This window comes from Anopheles coustani, chromosome 2 (assembly GCF_943734705.1).
Source record: "Anopheles coustani chromosome 2, idAnoCousDA_361_x.2, whole genome shotgun sequence".
NCBI classification, from domain to species: Eukaryota; Metazoa; Arthropoda; class Insecta; order Diptera; family Culicidae; genus Anopheles; species Anopheles coustani.
The window spans coordinates 66,869,615-66,890,867 of NC_071289.1; the positions used below are offsets into that span (position 1 = coordinate 66,869,615).

At 44.4% G+C, this 21,253-nt stretch overlaps 1 protein-coding gene across 1 annotated transcript in view; it reads left to right on the plus strand.

Moving 5' to 3' along the window:
- The window catches only part of LOC131264870 (uncharacterized), a 97,945-nt gene that overhangs the window by 67,189 nt on the left and 9,503 nt on the right, over positions 1-21,253 (plus strand). The window contains exons 7-16 of the mRNA XM_058267137.1: positions 1,339-1,483; positions 5,081-5,270; positions 7,954-8,090; positions 8,495-8,572; positions 9,959-10,098; positions 13,684-13,759; positions 14,636-14,788; positions 15,654-16,896; positions 16,999-17,437; positions 20,134-20,235. Coding sequence (XP_058123120.1) covers positions 1,339-1,483; positions 5,081-5,270; positions 7,954-8,090; positions 8,495-8,572; positions 9,959-10,098; positions 13,684-13,759; positions 14,636-14,788; positions 15,654-16,896; positions 16,999-17,437; positions 20,134-20,235 — 2,703 coding nt within the window. The remainder of the gene's footprint in view (positions 1-1,338; positions 1,484-5,080; positions 5,271-7,953; positions 8,091-8,494; positions 8,573-9,958; positions 10,099-13,683; positions 13,760-14,635; positions 14,789-15,653; positions 16,897-16,998; positions 17,438-20,133; positions 20,236-21,253) is intronic.

Genomic DNA, 21,253 nt, shown 5'->3' on the forward strand with positions numbered 1-21,253 from the left:
ACAAATACATTTTGTTTAAAAAAGTTTAATGATAAAATTTCTTATATTTTATATTACAACTCTTTTTAATGTACTTTATTAAAAGTTGATACACTATTCAAAAGGGTTAAGTATTACTTTGAAAAGATCATATCACCATTTAAGGTATCCGGCCCGCGCTTACCGTATCTTTTTAATAATCTGGCCCTATTTAGGAAATGTATGCCGATCCCTGCATTAAACTATTTAAAGCAATTTTCGAAGAAAAATTACACTCTTTGTCTTGTGAAACACTCATGCAATGTTAACGAGGGGGGCCAAGCCATCCTTTGTCGTGAAATAACTCCTTCACAATAAGTAGTAACCCCGACCACTAAAAAGCTATCGATCGCATCCTATCGAGAATCTATTGATGTTAATTTTTCTTTTCCTAATAACCTCATGCACATCGGCCGTCATGATAGGCGGCAGCGTTCCGGCGAAGGAACAACGAGCCGATAAATGGATCGATGGCGATTGCTTGAGCGTGAAAGTGGAACGAATTAGTTTTAATTGATGATAGATGGAGCTGGCGGGGAAAAATTACAGGCACGTTTTATTTATTTCCTCTCCAAGGTGAAAGTGGAGAAGGCAAGTGGCAGTCCCCTGCGAGGAGGAGTGCCCGTCTTGAGTACTTATTGTGCCTTGCGAATGGAAGCTTTCCCGTTCCGACGGCATTCGATGGCAATAAAGAACGACGCTTAGAACGGGACCATTGACTGGAGGACCGTTTTTGCCATTTGCCAGCGAACGAAGCTGACTTGGACTTGGAATTATGGGTTCCAGCTTTCCTACAGCTTCATTTGAGCGCCTTCCACGAGCGGCTCGGTATGATTTATAAAGTATTTCCCCTTAACAAAAGACATAAACCGAACGGAATGGCGGACACTCGCCGAAGACAAAGTTTTTCGGAACGACCAGAACCCCCGTAGAAACCCGATGCCAGTCAACTGCCGCGAAACTTTGCTCTTTTAATCCTTCGCCCGTCAACTCCGGTAAGCTGATTGCGTTGGATTGCTCGGCGTTGGTGGGGACGGAGGGAAATGCATTTTGAAATTGCTCTAAAGTTTTCGCTTTCGGTGTAGAATATCGGCCGGCTTCAAAGGCCGAGCGTGGTGAACGGGGTGGGACTCAATCTAAAACACACAACTGCTTTGTAGCAAATAAACGTTCGGCAAATTATAAGTTCCCTTTCCCGAGCAATCGTTTTCCCATTTCTGTTATGTTACAAATGAAATTTAAACATTTTGAGTTCACGAACTGTTTCGCAGAGTGCCACAATATATTACATCTTAATCTTTCCGTACCAATCGTTCACAGGTTCGACTGTGGCTCCGGCATGGGACGCGTCAAGTCGGAGGAAACGATCGTCCTGAACCAGTGGAACACGATAACCATCTACCGGCACCGCTGGGACGCGTGGCTCGTGCTGAACCAGGGCAACCGGGTGCAGGGCCGCTCGAAGGTAAGACGAAAGGGAAGAAAGTTTTCTTCGGCCACGGGGCGCTCAGATCGTTCGCCACGTCCCGGATCGCTGCAAACGGCACTGCGGGCAAAGTGGTATCGCTAGCCGGAGCGCAGTGTTGCATCACAAAGACCACAAATTTCATCAGGATTGTTTGTGTTCCACAACAAAAGAATTGTGTGCACAGGCGACTCCGAACGCCTACCAGAGGCACCAGCGTTCCTTCCGGCTTCCGGGCACTCCTTGGGCGGCTTCTTGCCCGCTTGCTTGCTTGCTTTTCCTGCTGCGGAAAGGAAATTGCAGCATTGTGCCGCCACGGGAGCGGAAGAATACAAATTGATTATTTTTGCAACACCGCTGCATTCGCCTGAGGGAAGGCTAAGTTTCTTGAAGACGGCTATTGGCATCGGACAGGTCCCGGGGGGATGGGGAGCTGTCTGTCTGTGTGGGTGTGGGTGGCTGGCAGAGGTGGAGAAACGGATATAGCTTCCAGTGCCATGTTTCGAAATAAATAATGGTGCCCTATTATGCTACCCTAGCGGGGGGGTATTTATAAAATTGTTAACGCGTGAAATATAACTTTGAGAACCCGTTCAAGACGCATTAAAACGTAAACGTTTCTTAAACTGCTGTGAACTTCAGCTACTAAACTAAATGAAGATTTTTCAATCAATATCCCAGGTCAAAGATTAATAACGATTGCGTTTTATGTAAGGGAAAAGTATGCTACAATTTTTTTCTAATTTTAATTACAATCAAAATTGACTATTATTGTACAGAGCACAAAGGGAAAATGTTTATTATTATTATTGCTGCATCCATGTAAAGCAGGCTGTATTTAATTATTTTCCCTACTAATGGACAATTACGGTGCGGGAATAACATTGCCTGTGTAACAAAGACGGTGAGAGCAACATCTTACTAAGATAATATTTACCATCCCATCAACCACAACCTACCCTATTCGGCTCGAACCATCCACAGAATCGGACATTTTTGCGCACCCTCGCCCCACAACCCGCGCCGTCCAGTTAACAGTGAACACGCATAACACAAACAATGGGCTTGTTGTGGACGAAATTAACGACTTTACAGCAGCCGGTCCGGTGTCGGTATCGGTTAAAAGCTCCTCGCCGGCGACCAACGACCGGCCCGGAAGTGCGCTCCATGCCCCGGGGCTGGTGGAACCAGTTGCATAATCCCCTATCAACGCCTCACTCGAGAGCTTAATGCCTGCTCCGGTACGGATGCGGCCGGAAACAATGGGATTTTAATTATGTTTACCCTCTAGATTACAGCTGGGCACCGGAAGACACAAACAATTCCCGCCGTCCCGTCCCGTTCGATCCAATCCCCGCCCGATGGTGGTGATAATGCGACCGAGCGGCAGATGACTTTAGCCACTCGATTGCCTGACGCTCTTGAAGTCCTTTGTGGTGCCGAAGCCCTACGTCCGGCACCCCCGGATGAAGCGGGTTGCTCCGTGCGAACGGGCTAAGTAATTCTCCGGATTGAACCATTTGTCATCGATTGAGTACCGGAAGCCGATTACGGCGGCGAGAGTGGTGATGGGATGACGGTAGCAGCGACGGCCCCGGGGAATGTAATATAGGAATGATCCCAACAAGCAGATGAGCCTTTGCACCAATACATTGTGCTGGGTGGTATTGAGTGGTCAATGCATGTGTTCGCTTTCCATGAAAATTGGTAAAACATATCCTTGCCTTGTGCGGGGTGTGGTTCCCTTTTACGAACCATTTACCCGCTGGGTAGCATGAAGATAAGCTTTATCCGGAACTCAAATCTTGACCAAATGGTTTAATCCCAGGACTTTTCCGTAGACCGACTCAAATGAAAGACAGAATATAACACCTACATACACTTTACATCGGTAAGCCTTTTGTACGGAAAGATTTGGTATTGCACCTCACCTCAAATCTGTGAAACCGAAAAAATGATAGACATCAAATTCGTATCCAAGCGTAAGGTGGATTATAGATTTTAATTAATGATAACATACACTGACCCGGAAATAATGAACTGGTGTGTCAGTTCTTTGCGTTATTTGGAACTCGGCTCGCCGTGAAATAATTCTCGTAAACCATATTGCTAACGTACCCTCCAGAGTTATGATCAACGGATCAACAGCTTGGTGAACTGTGCCATGGGTTTTCCCTGTTCGCAGTAGACCCCCATCGGGCAGCCGAGGTCCTTCTTTCTTCTTGCACGACAACGAGCTGACGACTAAGAAGTCACCACGGGGTGGAAAATCGGTGGGAAAATTGATGTTAAATGAAGTGAAAATTTTCCTCCCCCGAACTTCCGGCGCGAGCTCGGTGCGGGGCTCGAGGTTTTGAAACTCGAGAACTCTCCGCCGACTGCGTGCCTTCTAATTTCGGCTCCGGGTGGACGCTGTTCACGGATCATGTATCACCGTGCAGTCGAAACCCTCCGTACCGACAAATGCCGGCCGGGGATTCAATTTGCTGCTAATGACTTAATATATCAGCCCAGTGGGCCAGTTCGGTGTTCGGTGCAGACGTTACCGTGAACGGAACGATGTGATTTTCAGTGAAGTCCACACCACCACCTTCCGGGCCAGTAAAATCCTTCTGATTAACGACTCACTTAAGCCGGTGGTCGTGAAACATATTAGTTCGGATTCGGCACGGACAATGTGGGCCATGCGTTTGTGCACTGTGTGTGCCACTGCTCCGGTTCACTTATAAGTGATTGTGCAGATTACGGAAAGATACGATCCGGGCATATTTTCAATAATGGGAGATTGATTAAGCGGGTCGTAAGATGGCTATAAAGGATTATATTCATACACCACGGTCGGTCATTTATTGTATCCGTTGGCCTCGAAGGAGCAATAGCGTTTCGCAGTGCTTTGACGAAAAATGACTTCCACAAGAAGATGAGTGAGATAATTGTTAAGATCGAGTAATAATTATTCATTTCAATAATTCAATTTTATAAGCTGCTGATTTCTTATGAACCTCATTAAATTGATTTTGGTTTCCCAACGTTTAGTTCAGATTACTTCAATACCAGTATATCGATTCTTAAGCTAACATATCGAAGAAGATCACTAAAAAGACCTTTAAACAAATTATCTAACAAGGCACGCTAGATACTCTATAGCCTGATCAGTACTCAATATCTTGTTGATAAGAGGTAAAAAGTTTTTTATCATGTCATTTGTAAACCATGAGCATATTTCTCCCACAATCAAGAGTTACAATATCCCTTAGGTAAAAAGAGTGCTTCTTACAGTTAAGATCTTCTTCAAAATTTCTTCTTCTTGTCGCCTCATCAAAAGAACATCATACTTTTCAAAATTGTCAACAATTCTCACCCACGTTTTCTTATCATTTTGACAACAAGGAAAAACTGGTGCGACAGAAATCATGAACGATGAATGTTTTCACGGCTTCAAGATAATGTTTCATCATAATTTGGTCAATTATTATCCCGTAAAATTCATGCCCAACTTTAGCGGGGTGGGGTTTTTATTTTGTTTTGGGTACGAAATATTCCCTCATTACTTACCATCACTTTTTTCTCCTTCTTCATCTGCGTTCTTCCCCGCAGGGGCTGTTCTCGCGCATCACCTTCCGCGAGCCGGTTTTCCTCGGTGGCTACGGCAACATCACCGGCCTGGACCGAAAGCTTCCCGTCAGCACCGGCTTTACCGGGTGTATCCGAAAGTTTGTCGCTAATGACCACGATTACAACTTCCAGCCGGCGCCACTCGGCGACGTTACGCACGGGTTCGATATACGTAAGTAGAAGGATGTGGATGGTATAGGAGATGTGGACGAAATCGTTTCCATACCTTGGCCTCGCCGAAAACTTTTGAACCTCCGAGCGGAGTTTGTTTTCTTCAAAAAGCTACGTACGCATTTTAGTTAGTTTTTTTTCTCCTTCCGCTCGTTTTCACTCAAGCGTGAAAGCGTGATGGGTTTGTTTTCGCCCGTATTTTATTCTTTCTTTTTCCTTTTTTGTTCTACACAATTTTCATTGACCTGTGAAAAATGCCATAATTTACCGATTGTCGTAGATGACGTAGATAAAGATGAACCTTTTCTAGATTTTAACTTTAAGAGGTGGTGTACTTAATTTTTTCTTGATTTTCAATCGTATCACGATGGATATCAAGAGAATCAAATAAAAGAAACCCTTGTATTGTGTCGTTTAGCTCAAGCCCTAATGCTATGTTCAAGCAAACATTTTTCTACAGAAGTTAGGGTTGAGTAATTAGTTTCTCTATTTTTACTCACTAATAAGTGCGATTGCATTTAGATCTAATTCCGTGGAACAATTTCACAAATTATAGTATGTGACGAAGATATTATGAAAAGTAGTGATACGATTCTTCTTACGGATCATTGGATTCAGTAAAACAAATGCGAGTTCGACTCGTTGGTTTGGGTTGATCCTTTTTAGTGTCAAACTGTGGTTCAAACAGTTTCAATGAGGGTAAACACATAAATTAGAGCAGACAAAAAAGGCTAAACAAAACTGTGAACCGAAAATTCGCTGACAAATCTTCCTATCTTCGGCAGAAGGATAAGAAGGAAACAGTTCCTTCCATTCAGTGGCATATCGCTGACGCCAAGGGTTCATCTTTTTTACACTTCTTCACCAAATGGCATGCAGCGAGAAAGAAAACTTTTACTAAATTAGTTTCACAAGTTTGACGGTGCCACGAAAGTCGAAAGCACGTCAGAGGTGAAAGAAAAAAAAAAACTCCAACTCCACCATCATCGATCGGACGCGAAGTTGGAGGACTTTCAAGGGGTTGAAAAGTGTCGGTGGCATAAGTTCTTCACCCTTTTCACTTTTTAGCGTTCCGTTTTTTTTTTGTTGGTATTAGTTTCGTTCAGTTTTTGGATTAGATATCTCGCCTGTTTTTCCCCGGCCATCGGTTTTTCGATGCCGCGCTTGTTTATGGAAAGCACGATGATACGACAACGACATCGGATCCTGAACGAGGGAGGGAAAAGTCAAAAATAGAGCATCGACCAAAAAAAAGCTGTCTCATTTGAAACTTTCTTTCACTTTCGTCCAGAACGGGTTGTTGACACTGGCAGCAGAGACTTACGGCACCGTTTTGGATAATTTAATAGACTGTATTTATTCTGTGTCGTTTTTTTAAGGTTCACACGTCCGGATCAGTGTTGCAAATAATTTAGTCACTTTAGTTTTCCCCTCGGTCTGTTGAACGATGTAAATGACCGTTTTAGCAAAGAAAGGGTTTTTATTATTTATTTGTCTTACTAAAACAGGAACCACTTATGAAAAGTTTCATTTTAACTACAAACTTTCATATAACTACAGTTATCAGATAATATTTAATAAATGGTTTTACACTGCTGATTTTTTGTTTAAATCTAGCTTTGTTAGGTGTATTTTTGAGACGAGAACTCTATTTGGCATTGCAACTAAACTTTTCCATGAGCTCATCACCATGCAACGCTGTCCAACTAAAGACTAAAGACGGTTCCCCTCGGACGTACCTTGTTCGCGAGAAAGTCGACCATTCGCGTCATCGTTGTCATCATCCCCTCGCCATCGGGTCCACTGGACGCCAACTTTACACTTCGGTATAAACCGGTCGGACCGACGCTCAACACCTTCCTTATGCCGGATGCACCGGAAACATCGGTCCCACTGGAAGCAAAACGCAACCGGGATGCTGGTGCTCCAAAGTTTACTGCAGTTTTTCATTTTAAAGTTCATTCCATTAGCAAGCCGCCGGCCGGAATGGCGCGCCCACGGGATAACTGAATTAAGCGGAAACTGTTTCGACCGGAGAAAGGGGCCTTTTCGCAGGCCCGGGGGGGTTTTTCACGTTTCCACGGGATGTTTTGTGTTATTTTATTTTCTCTCCGTTTTGTATAAAGTTTCTCTCCTCCTTCTGTTTTTCACGCCGGGGATGATCGCACGGCGTTACAATTTAATTAAATGATAATTAATTTTTACTTTCGAAGAATTCTTCCTTCACGCCGTTCGGAACTGTTCTGAAAAATGTGTCTGTTTGTGTGTGTGGAAACGAATTCGCTGACGGCTAGAATTACGAATTCGGTCGGAACGTTTTGCAAACAGTTCTTTCATGTTCCGTTTTCTTTTTCTTTCTTCCCGTTTACGCCTTCCACTCGATTCTGCGACGAACGCGCGCGGGATTAAATAATAAATAATGGTGAAATGAAACGCAAATTGATGGATGCAAATGCAATTGGGGATGGTAAAAAAATCCTACCGAACGACAAACAACAACTCGTGTCTCACTCACGATCCGCAAACGAAACAAAACAACACCGATGTGCGGATGGAAAATGGAAAATATGGAACCATCACGATGATAATGCTACCGTGACGCGTTCCTGTGGTGTCTGTGGGGTTGTCCCCTTCTCCCCTTCCCTCATCGCCAACCGTGGGCAAAAAAACTGAACCGTCTGCAGAGGAATGTATCACCGATCGGTGCAGTCGCTATCCCTGCCAGCATGGAGGAAAATGTCTACCGTCGGATGACGGCGCCATCTGTCTCTGTCCGCTAGGATTTGGCGGTGATTTATGCGAGATGCGACTGGATTTACAGGTACGTGATTAATAGAGCGCGCGAGAGTGTGCAACTAAAAGAGTGGCATGTGGAACCTGGCGAACAGGTGAACAACTACTTCCCACCCGGCATCGATGTGAAGTGCAAAAACAGCTAGGAAAAAAAATCTGGCTCGAACTCTCTACGACTGGTGTTCCTTTTCGAAATCTTTCTACAGGTGAATGAAAGAATGAACTAAACGGGTGGAGAGAAAAGTGGAAAACGATAGCTTTGTGGCGTCGATGGTGTTTGGGTCGTAGACGCTCCCACTATCATAACCGAACCAATTGGAAATTCGTTTGCGATGCCATTTTTTCCAGTTTTAGGGAACATTTTTCATACACAATACCGTCCTAGTTTTTCAACCCATCGATACATCATTTTTCTTTGGAATTTTTCCACAGGTGCCTTCATTCAACGGATCGTCATATTTACGCTATGCACCGCTCGGTGATAGCTGCATCATTTGGTTTGAGCTAAAGGTATGTTTATGGGTGATTTTTATGCAATAATATTTTTTTTCAGAAATAAATCAAAATAAATTATTAAAATATGAGAAAAAGAGAGATTGAGATTAGATTTAAATCTAAAAATTTGTTAGCCCATTTATCCATTTTTCATGCACATCTAATAGATCCATAAATAAGCCGGCAAAATAAAATTATGTTATAGTTTGCACAGAGCAGGTAGCTGGAAAAGAATATTAATCCAAGCCAATAAACTTTCCCTGCGTAAGCCATCCGGAGGAGAGAAAAGTAACCCCCAGGATGGACATTTTCCAGCTCATTTGCATAACTAAATTAAAAGCAACCACACACAGCGCGTTTGGCACATAGTGTGGCCTGGCCTGGCCATTCACTGGACCGGTTTAGTAGTTGTTAGACCATTGCACGCGAGCGAAAATGGGTATTTATGCTACGATAAATCAACGGTGTTTACCAATTTGAGGTCTAATTACACTTTGCATCAATACACCGCGTCCACCCCTTTGGGACGCGGGTGGTGCAGTGGATAAATCATGTGCATCGAGGGAGGGAGGGGGGGGGGGCTGTGAAACAATGGTGGAATAAATTACATCCACCACTAGCAACCGGATTTCAGCTCGGCCCGCTAATGATAAGAGATGCTTTGGCGTGCAGGCAACACACAAACGGTACATCTATTGGACATTGATTGTTTGTTAATTTAGCCCGGTTCCGACGAGCAAGCGCTAGATTAACCTATCAGGTTCATTATGGGCCGTGGAATAGCTCTCTCTCTCTCTTTCACACACACACACACTATCTCTATTTCTACATCCAAAACTACGTGGAGTATAGTTTCAGTTTCAGTTTCAGTTTTCTAATCCATGCTTTTATTTCTTGTTGTGTCTCTTTCCGATGCTGCCGCTCTCTCTCTCTCGATGAACAACAAACCGTGTGCCGTGTACCGGATGGTGTCCTATATCGATGCGCTAATGAATTGCCCCTGCAAATAAACACGTCGCGCATATCCTTTCATTTTTACCGACACAACATTCGATTCAATCGCTGTTCATCAACATCGCCGAACAACGACGGCGCTGCGAACTACGGAACATAATCATCGACATCGGCATCATTATCACCACCCGGGGGTTTTGGCACGCCGGTTGCCATATAATGCCACGCGGGAAAACACGCCGCCGACCGGTGGAAATGTGCCCTTTTGCCAAATCCGCCACCGAACAACCCCGAAAACCCGTGCGGCACCGGGCGCCTCCATCATGCGCCTGGCAATCAATTTGGCTGCCAAACAACAAACCAACCGGAAAATGCATTTGAAATCGATCCACGATCCATGCCCGTGCGCTTAACGACCACCACCACCCGCCTCGTTGCCGGAGCTAGATCATCATCAAGCCGCTGCTGGAGGATGGGCTGCTGCTGTACAGTGGCCACCACGAGTACGGTGATTACATTTCGCTCTGCCTCAACATGGGCTACGCCGAGTTTACGTACGATCTGGGCAGCGGGCCAGCGACCGTCAGGTGAGTGTCAGACGACCGATCTTTGCGCGTGGCGGGAAAACGACTTTTAAATTGCAATCAAACCGACGGTTGAGGCCATCCAACGATGAGGGATGTTTCCAACCAAAATGCATTCGAGTCCGAACGGAACGGGAACGAGAAAAGTATCACGATGATGACGATGGTGATGGCCAGGCGAATGATTGATGTGTGGGATCGAATTATAATGACATGATGAACTCGTTCTCACTTGCCTCTAATGGATGGCTTTTCGATGCTAGTCTTGGTGCACATGCTGGGATTCTTTTAACGGTAAATGGTCTATATAAAGAATGGCTTTCCAGGAGGTTATTTGAACCACCGAGCGCTCGAATGGACCATAAAACTCAAAAATGAAAATTGAATGTTTGTTTTACTACTTAAAAATGGCACAACGTCCATCATTCGTTTGGAATACTTGCGTTTGATTAAAGTCACTTCGCCAACGCCGCTTTTCTGCCATCGGCTAACTTTTCCCCGTCCGGTTGTTTCGTTAGTTACAGTTAAAAAAGGGCTAATTTAATTAATCGCTTGAAATCATCCTTCGATTGTAATTGCAAACAGTCGCTTTGAACGCTCGAAGAATACCGAAATTAGCAACCCGACACAGCGAAACCCGGCCTACCGAGAAGCCCAAAACCAAAGGGATCGGGAGCTATTTATTATGCCGTCGGCGAAGAAGGAATTATTTCTTACTTAACAGAACAAGGGAGCTAAATTTTCGGTTTTCCCACCCTCCTCCGTTTGCTGCGAGTAACGACGCGATGCGATTGATGCCCGACGCCTTCTGTCTTTTGGCGTAACAGCTTCATCTTGATCCATTTTTATGGCCCACTTCCTTGGCTCCGTCCTCGACGCGGTCCGGTTGGAGGGAGAGAGGGAAATAATTTGAAAACTTTACTAAATGAATGATAATATCGATGTTTATTTAAGTTTAATGAGTTCCTCGGCCCTCGGTTCCGGTGAAAGAGTCCTTGGCTCACGCCATCCTTATGCGTATTGGACACTCGGATGGGAAGGCCTTCGGCCCATACCCGTGGACGTCTACGCCAACGATGGGGGGAAACCCATTTGAAAATTTGTGGTAATGAACTAAAGCCCAAGTCCGAGACGATGACCAACGCCCATCATTTTTGCCATTGTTAGCATTTTTCATTCCTCTTTCGCGTTGGGTTTTCCCCTTGTTGTGTCCGTTGGCGGTAAGAATTTTATCTAATTTACGTTGGGAATGGAAGCACAAAAGAAAAGGCTTACTGTAAATAGTATCGAGTTCATCGTATCTTCGTTTTTTATGGTTTTGCACCTCTCTTTTGCGACACGGACCCGAACCGACGAAACCCCTAGAGTTGCGATCTAATGGGCCCGATTTCCCAACGCTCTCAGAGCGACGAAAGTCCTGCATCGCTTGAGGGAGACGGCAGAAAAGGAGGGCATTAGCGATGACGAAGCGTATGCGAAAGTGCGCTCGCATAAAAATGCGCATCTTGAGACGATCTTTGGTCCGGCGGGCATTTTAATATGCAAATTGCATTCATCGCGGGTGCCGTCGGCCGCAGTTGCAAATTGCGCAACATTATCACCGCTGGGTGGCGCATTTTGTCGAGCTCATTTTCCACGCTGATGGAAAATTCCCATCGGCACGGAAGGTGAAGTTACGCAGAGTTCCAGGGTTGTCTACAATATTTGAGAGTTGTAGGGTCACTTATAATATTGATTAAGTGCTAATCTAGTTTTGTTCTTTCCTAGGACTTACTTTAGGAATACCTTTTTTAAAACTCGATGCTTTCAATTTAATTCTCACGTCAGAAAATACTACAACGAATATAGTTCAAACCTGCCATTGGTTCTTTGTGCACGATCAATATGGCATAACTTCATTCTCAAGACTTCACGAAGAAGGGTTCATTAGAAACTGTCCTTAAATAAATTCGTTTTATTGAATATGGTCCCGGGAGAACATTTTCGCCCCGAAAACAATCGCCTTGCCGAACCGATAATCCCTTCCCGATGGGGCGTTGATTGATGTTAATGCGCGAATTTAATCTACTTTCGCGCGTAGTCATTAGCAGCCGTCGGTCGGAGCCAGTGTCGAATAAAACGAGTGGATGGATCGAACGGCCAGTGGATGGATTTTAATTAAAATTTCAATTCCACCGCGCGAAAACGCGTTCCGAGGTGGGAGTGGGGTTTAACTGCACCCGAACGGTTTAATCGTTCTAACCGATCGTCAATGCCTCGTGGAGCGTTCCGCTGATGGGTATTTTGATGGGAAACCGGGAGGGCCGCGGGAAAACTAGCCACCGTCATCCGGGTAATCCCCCCGGTGAGAAGCCACGCAGCGATGGTGTTCAGCATTTGTCAATGGAATGCTTCTAGCCGGTTTGTCGATTCGATTTTGCGTTTCATTTTCCACGTATTTGAGTTTATCGTGTTTTATTCAACGACGAATTTGGTACACCACAAGTTATCACCGACGGTGGTTGGAAATTATATTGCATTTTGGTAGAATTATCGGACTTAAGAGTCATCTGTTACGATGGTTTTATATTTAATCGGAGGATGAACGATTTTGTTGAATTCCAATTTAACTTAAGCTTTCAATATAGTAAACTGTAATTCAGTGCTATATGTTTTGATTCAAGCTAGTTTTTCAATAGATAGTGTAATTGTACATTAAACAAAATCAAGAGAAAATCAAGAGTACCGTCTACTAAAATCAAAGAAAAACTATTTATAAAGTGTTGTTGTTTGCAAAAAAATCAAAAGAGAGCACACACGTCTTCTCAGACGCTTTAAAGTTATTTGCACATTTATAGAAGATATTAGAAAATTCATTGCTAAGGACGACTTCATGTTGCCAAACTCTTACGAAAACTTTACAGTTTTGAAGTTCTTGATTCAAACCCCATTTTTTGTGTTGCAAAGGTGCAAAGGTGTTCTTATATTTTCATTCGAGAACCACTTAACACACATTCCTTTAACCTATTGTTTACGAGTAAAATATAACTGTTTTTTACCGCAAACGTTGACCAGTGTGAATATCATCCTAAGTTTTTTATTCCTGATCAAAAACTGGATATGCAGAAAAATGTTAAGTCCATCGTAATAGAGCAGAGAGCATGATGGTTTGTTGTTGGCACCTCCCTGACATAACAAGGACATCGCTTAGACGGTTGCATTGTGACATACGTGCTGAGACTAATGCCGGTTATTTTGGATTAGCAATGCAAATACAAACAGGACCACAGCACCGTAAAGTGATTAAATTTTTAAAGCTCTTCACATCATTCTTCGTGGTATTTTCATGTTTAAAAGTTAAAGAAAATTCTATTCGTGTTCCATTCTGAATAAAATGTGTATCTGAAGTTTAAGAGATCTACGGGAACAGAGCTACGTTACATACTTTAAGTATCATTACAATTAATAATTTATTATTATTCCTGTTGTAAAATTAATTAAACCTTATAAGTATTTAAACGATTTTGAAAGAGTTTTATAATTCAAGTCGATGCTATTTTGTCATTTCCAATGGTTTAAGCTCATCCTTTATTTTGTTCTTTCTTGCAGGAGCGAATTCCCTCTTACCATGGGACAATGGCACACCATCAAAGTCTCCCGAACGTCACGGTTGGCAGTGTTGAAGGTAAGCTCGGTGCTTTTGACACAAAGACTGCGGCATTAGATTGCTTTCGACTTCCATGCTGTCCTGCCAAGGTACACTGCAACGGTATCACATAAAATCAAAGCAAACACAAAAGGCCAGTGGCCCAGTGCCATGCACGTTTAGCCTATGTAAATGGGCTTATGAACGACTTCCGGCTCCGAATGGTAGGCCCATTCGTTTCGTTGATATCTTCATCCGCCGTTCGGGTCGTCGGTGCGAGAGAAGTGGTACTAGATTTTTAAACCATCCACTACGGGAGACAGTTCCTAATGGGAACAGAAGTCTGGAATTACGTATCTCTTTCCGCAACCGGGCCGGAAGGAGGGAAATGATTTAATTAAATTTTTATATTGTAATTACCCCTCGACCCACCCGCTACCTCAACCAAGTCTCAACCCTTCCGAGGCTGCTCCCGCACGGAACGGTTACGACTGCCAGTTGGTGTTGGTTGGTTCTCTTGTCCCAACCGGTGACAGCTGAAACGCTTCCGGACATCCTTCACCCAGCAGCCGGGCAACTCGTGCTAGGTTGACATGCGACGTCCAGTGCAGAGCGCATTTTTGCCCTCCATTTTACGGCGGCCATTCCTGCACTGGAAGCAATCTGTCCGACGCGCTCTACCGAACCGCCGGCTGGTGATGGAGAAGAGTAAAAATGTTTTATTAAATTACATCCCGCCCAGTTTAACGTGCACGCCGACGGCAAGCACAACTTCGGCCGCTCCCGTCCAGGAAGCGGTCGTGGACGAATTTGCTCTAATTAATCCGATTTAAAACTAAGCCCCCTTTGCCGTGGAGACTTATTACATTAATGCTGTTTGTCGTTTAAATTTTTCCCCAAACAAACCGCACACAGATCGATCAGCTGCCGGAGGTGATGACGGTGTCACCGAACGGTTTCTGGCATCTGTCGCTGCCGCACAGTCTCTACCTCGGCGGCGTCCACAACGTGCACACCCTGCCGATGAGTCTACGAGATAAAGGATCGTTCGCCGGTTGCATTCAGAAGGTAAGTACTCTAGGGTTTTCCGCCCCCTCAAGCGGGTGCACAATTGTGCACAAGTTAATGAACAGTTCCTTCCCTTGTTCCATTTCGTCGTAAAATAAATTAAATTTTTCTAATTGAAACGAATTGCATTCTTCTGATGTCTCATAACTCATTACGAAGGCGCTTTGTTTAAACGTTCTTAAATGAATGTTATAAAATACTAGATTACTTTGCACATGTGATCCACAAACGGAACACACATTTTTATTCCCTTTTTCAGCAACACAATACAGTGTATATTTGAATGATTCAATTTCTTTTTATTAGATTTTATCAAACATTTACTCTTTTTTAACAAACAACAGAAGAACTAGAAATAGTTCAAAATGGAATTAAATTTTCTGTATATAGAATTCTCAAAAAAATTTGGGAAAAATTTTGCCGTATTTATCACAGTACAATCATTATCCAAAGCCATGTATTGTATAAAAAGATTTCAATAAGCACTTTTATGATAAATAATAGGATCAGTTATAAACGATTAGATATAAAATTAAAAACTAATTTATCAATAGTTAAATTAAATAACAATAAAAAAACGTTTATCATTTGTTGAATTTGTATCAAATCTATGAAAAGATCTATGAAATAATTTAAATTTTCTGTACAATTTATAAAATTCCCTTAAATAGTTCTGTAACGAAATCGTCAATGACAATTCGCTAACAATCCGCTCATGTTTGCAAAACGCTCCTATCGTCTCGTTGCCATTTCAATTCAACCGAACACATTCCGTTGAATGTCAAAAGCGGTGGCGGTAATTAACGAGCGAATCATGCAAAACCATTCCTCCATAACATGGTTTTGTCCGCTTTTTGATTTGTAGGTCGACATCAACGATCGTACCATCGCGATCATCTCGGAGGCACTCGGTGGTTCGAACGTGGAAAATTGCCCGCATGCCTGCGTCGCCCGGCCGTGCGGCCCGCTCGCCAAGTGCGTCCCGAACCTGGATACGTACGAGTGCCAGTGCAACCCGCAGAACCGCCAGTGCAACCAGGCCGAGGAGCTTCCGTCGGAGGTGATCGAAAAGCAGCAGCGTTTGCTGCGGCAGCGAAAGCAGCAAGAAGAGCAGCAGCAGCAGCTGGCGCGAACTCCAGTAACCCCACCGTCATCCCCACCGACACCGACGTCGAGGGGAGGAGGAGTCCCTTCGACAACTCCCGGCCCACCGGAGGACAGAACGCTCCCGCACGACAACAATCCATCCGATGGAACCGATGGCGGTTCTCAGGAGAGCGACGAAGGCTACGATGACTACTACCAGGAGGACGATGATGATGATGCTGACGCGGACGATGGTGACGACGACGACTGCGGTGTCTACGACTACGGGCAACCGAGCGGGGACCAGCGCTGGGAGGCGTACGACATAAGAACGCCCGCACCGGCATCGGTAGCTAATGAGGCGGATAAACAATCGAGTTCTCCGGCGAGCAAACCGACGACAACGACGACGGCGGCGACCACCATCGCTAATGAAAAGATAATCGCGTGGATCGATAAGCAGAAATCAAAGGAATCGTTGTCGACGGAATCGAACGATTACGCAGACTACGCCTACGGGGATGCCCGGGAAGCGCAGGCAGGCAAGAGGGAGCCTTCCGACGAGGTCCGAGACCAAACTGGGTCGGATGACACGAGCACGAAGGTGGACGGCGGGGAAGGTGTGCAAGTAATGGATGACACGCGCCGACCCGAGCCCGAATTTGGCCGGGAGCTGAAGCATGAAATGATTGTGGTTGCCGATGGACAGGGCGAAGGAAACGGAGACGAGGCTTACACCGACACCGAGGGCAGGGTGGGGTTGGGGAAAGATTACGACCAGCATGGCGACCGGATACCGTACCGGCCGGAGTATCTGCTGCGCCGTGGCAAGCAGAGCTGGAGGGAGTCGGCGACGCCGAGAAGGGCCGGACGCCGGGGTCAGACGAGGCCGGAGTTCGATGGGGCGTTGATCGAGGAGATGAACCGGATTATGAAAAATCATAACGACGACAGCGCGGACGACGCGGACGACAATGGGTTCTGGGGTGTGGTGTCGGACGGCGAACATTCGACCACCGACGGTGACAACAACGACGATGACGACAATGACGACGATGATGACGATGACGATGACGGCAGGCATCGCTATCACTATCATCGTCGTTCGAAACATGAAAAGCAAGCGCGGGCCCGAGAACACCTTCGCTGGCTCAACGATCATCTGGAGGGCATGCGGGACTCGCGGGACCAGCGAGGGGAGCAGCAGCCACAGGAACAGCAACCACAGGAACAGCAGCAGAAGCAGCAGCAACAACAGGAGCAACAGCAGCAGCAACAAGACCAGCAGCAATCGCAGGACGACCCCCGATACGACGAAGACGACGTCCTACGCAGCATGAAGTACAAAAACAAATACTTCCGGAAGTACCAGGGCGCGTGCTTTACCGGCACGGACAGCTACTTTCACTACAGCGACGCGGAAACGATGCGGCGCGTCATTAGCTACGAGATCGATCTGAATCTGCGCTTCAAGACGCACTCCACCAACGGGCTGATCCTTTGGACCGGCCGGCACAGTGCGCTCGAAGGTGACGACTTCCTGTCGCTTGGCATCGAGAATGGGTGAGTAGTCATCTAACTAAACAAGCTCAATTGTCTGGATGATTTTATATTTGTTATTTTTTATGTTTTCATTTGGTTCTCGGTTCGTTTGCTCTTATTTATATCTAAAGAAAGGTTCAATTTTTTTCTGCGTTGAGTGGTTAGGTATCAATTTCATAAGATTTAACACGTTGCGTACCAAGCGTTTTAGCACAATTGTTGGTACAATTTTATAAATTACTATTTGTTTATAATATTTGTTAAACCGATTGTTTTCGAAAGCCAAGCAGAAACTAAGCTTCCCAAAACATTTATATAAAATGTTACAATAATTTTTATGTTCCACTTTCATTTATTTGTGGGTCAAAAACTTTTTAGAACTAGAACTGCTGTCACCCATATTTGGGTGACGCGGTACGGATCGTGTTAATCAACCCCTAAACACTAAATACTTTAGAACCGAAGTCGGCATACATTCCCTTGAATGGGCCAGATGATTATAAGGAAACGCGGGCCGGATACCTTAGACGATGATTTTGAATGGAGTATCATCTTTATAAATAGCAAAGTTACATAATAATCGGTAAAAGATCAAATATATGGATTTTTATCGTTAAACTTTTGTAAATAAAATTTATACTTATTTTCGTTGGATTTTGATTTTTCATCATATAACAGGAACACCTCGTTCAACAATTTCAACCATTTTTGGGAAGAAAACAATCAGGAAATTCACATATGTTAATATCACTCAAAAATAATTAAAGATCACATAAGGAAATATTTTATACTGTTCGAAAACATATTTTGTACCATACATTTACCAAGCATCCAATTTGACAACCCCATAATGTTCATTCTAAGCATCAACATGGATTTCAAACCGTTGGAAAAAGGAAAACTGAACAATTCCAGTCCATCAGGTTCCGTGTAATTTTTATTTGCTGGTAGCTTCCAAACTCTACTCCTACTTGAACACAAATGACTTGAATGTGACTTTCAATTATTTGATTTGGCAATTTTCTCTGAAACATCTTCTCGATTTTCTTCTGATTTCTATCATTTTACGTTTACGGTTTATGTTTATAATGTTTTTGTTAGCTTTGGCTACGAATGTTCAATTTATAAGAGAACATTTATTTCTGTTGAAAACCAGGTAGCATTTGTCACATTTTATCGATTGGTTACAAACCACAACACGCCACCAGAACCTTCCATGTGGCGTTACGAAAAAAAGGACACGTAAAACCACCATCGTGTGTCACGGAACACTTCCAACCCCTGGGTGGTGCCGTAATTACCACGTGTCACATTTGACCTTCGCATTAGCATTCATATCGCGTGCCGTGGCAGTCACGGGGCGTACATTTTATCTAAACAGCGCCATTTAATTTCCAACCCAACCCAAGCCCGGAACCGGTGGTGGGTTGGGGAAAATACGGGGAGCCAGGCCGGGAAAACTGTCCATCCCGAGTCTAGCGTAATGAATGTTTTGCAAGGAGGGAAGCAGTGGTAAAAAAAACTTTCCAACTCGTGCCATAAAACAAAAATGTCAACACAAACACCATTACGCTTTGTTTTCGGGAAGAAGGAATCGGGAAGGATAGAAGAAGAAATGAGAGGGTGCCACAGAAATAGCGAGTGACATCAGTTAATGTGGCTCGAAATCGATTTTGGTCGTTCGTTTCCGCCATCACACGGTGCAGGGAAACACACAAACACACACATACACACACACACCAACCTCACAAAACTCACCCTCGAAGGTTCTGGCGGCGACAGAACGAGATAAGAATTTTAAGTTGCCAAATCCCCGTGCCTTACGATCCGGACAGGAGACAACGTCTTAGCGCGTTCGTGCGCTTTCGAACGCGAAGATAACACCATAATCCAACGGCACGTCGATTTCGGGGGAATTTCGTTCCCTTATCTTATGCTTGCTAGAATAATTTTTCGCCGAGAAACCCCAATCGCCAGACCGAAAGCTGGCTGATAAATTCCCCATCGTTGATGCCGTTTCGGGCGATTTTTTTCCCCCACCCCCCACCCGGATTCGAACGAGTTCAACCGGGCGCATCTTCCGAAAAGCTGGCACTATCACGCAATCTAATCAAATATCATAAAACATTAAGGCAGTGTATCGGAACGGCATCGAAAACGGTACGGGGGTCTCCCCCCGAGACGGGAGGGGGTTGAAATGTGACAAGGGAGACGGACCAAAACCAAATCCCGGTCTTTTCGCCGAATCGATCCGTTATCACTTCACGTCCCGAAGCTCGTAATCAAATATTTAAATACTACTACCGAAAGCGCTGCCATCGAACGACTCCGGCCGGTGGTCTCCCAGCGTGGACCCATTTTTCCGGTGAAAAATGTCCGCCAGCCATTCGTCAGCCTTTCTGTCGACGGTCCGCAGTGGACTAGTGCTTCCCAAATGACCAACAACGACCGATGACGGACGATACCGAGAACTGCGTTTGCTCAATGGATACTGAGCAAATTTGATCTGTCCTCCGGCATCAAAATGCTACGTTCAAATAGAATCGGATTTGTTCTGTCTTTTTAGTTTTCTATCGGTTATTTTTTTAATCAACCATAAATCTTTTTTTTTCAATCCATTGGACTAACTTTCCACATCCGATAGAATGACTAGCTGTCCGCTAGGGAAGCTACGGTTTGATACATTTTTCTCCATTTTTCTCTTCCGATCGGTACAGATACCTTCATCTGCGGTACAATCTCGGCTCCGGTGAAATTAATATCAAATACAACGCCACCAAAGTCAGCGACGGTCTGTGGCATCGGGTGCGAGCGTTACGGTAAGTTACGGTTGGTGGAATCGAGTTGGGCAACATGTGGCCGCAAGTTTTGAGTTGCTTTTTTCGTTCCGTTGCTATCGATTTTGAATTGTAAATGTGTGGACCGATGCCAGCTCGTCCGGATTTGTTACATTTCTTTATCATTCCAATTATTACTTCTAGGTATTTAGTTGATGAAATTTTTACTCTTTGTCAAATCACCTAGAAACAATTTTATTGAAGTTTTACAGCTTAACTAAATAAGTGTAAATCATGACAAACGAAAAACTAGCTTATTACAGAATAGTAATGGCAATGCGTACATTTCAAAAGGAGCTTTGTTCCTTCCCTCAGTGATGGATGTGGAAACTGTCCTAATCAAGTCTAATTTATCATAAAACTAATGGAAGCAGTAAAACGAAAGCCAAACGTACGATTTATTAATCCAAAACCAAAATGGTGAAATGCATAGACATTATTCATATGCACATTTCCAGAAAGGAACCCCGTCAACCGTTGATTAGGATTTTTTTTTGTTAGTCGATGCTTTCGCAAGCATATATCTTTACCGAGCAAATACCGCTTGGAGTGCTGCCCATATTTTGCACCCGGTTCAATTGAACCTCGTGTTTACCATGCCCAAATGTTATCCCATTCCCATACCGAGCATATGCTACAGGAAATTCTCCAGGAGGGCGTTCCCAGTACTCAATTTCCCGGAGGTTTTAGATTCAGATTCGAAGTAGTAATGGTGAGAGAAAAAAAAACCCAAACTAACATGGTGAAAAAAACGGCGACTTTTCCAAAGCTGCATCGCTAATGTATGCCGCCAAAGAGGTTTTCCTAACAAAAACCAATTTTTCATGAATTATAAATCTATCAATCACTGGGCACGGTCAGGAGGAAAAACAAAATCGATAGTACCATTTTCCATAACGCTCGCCGTGGGAAATGCCATACCATGGGGAGGGCAAATAAAAAAGCGAGGAAGAAAAAAAAATGAACGCACACCACGCAGAACCGCCTCGTTCGTCGATTT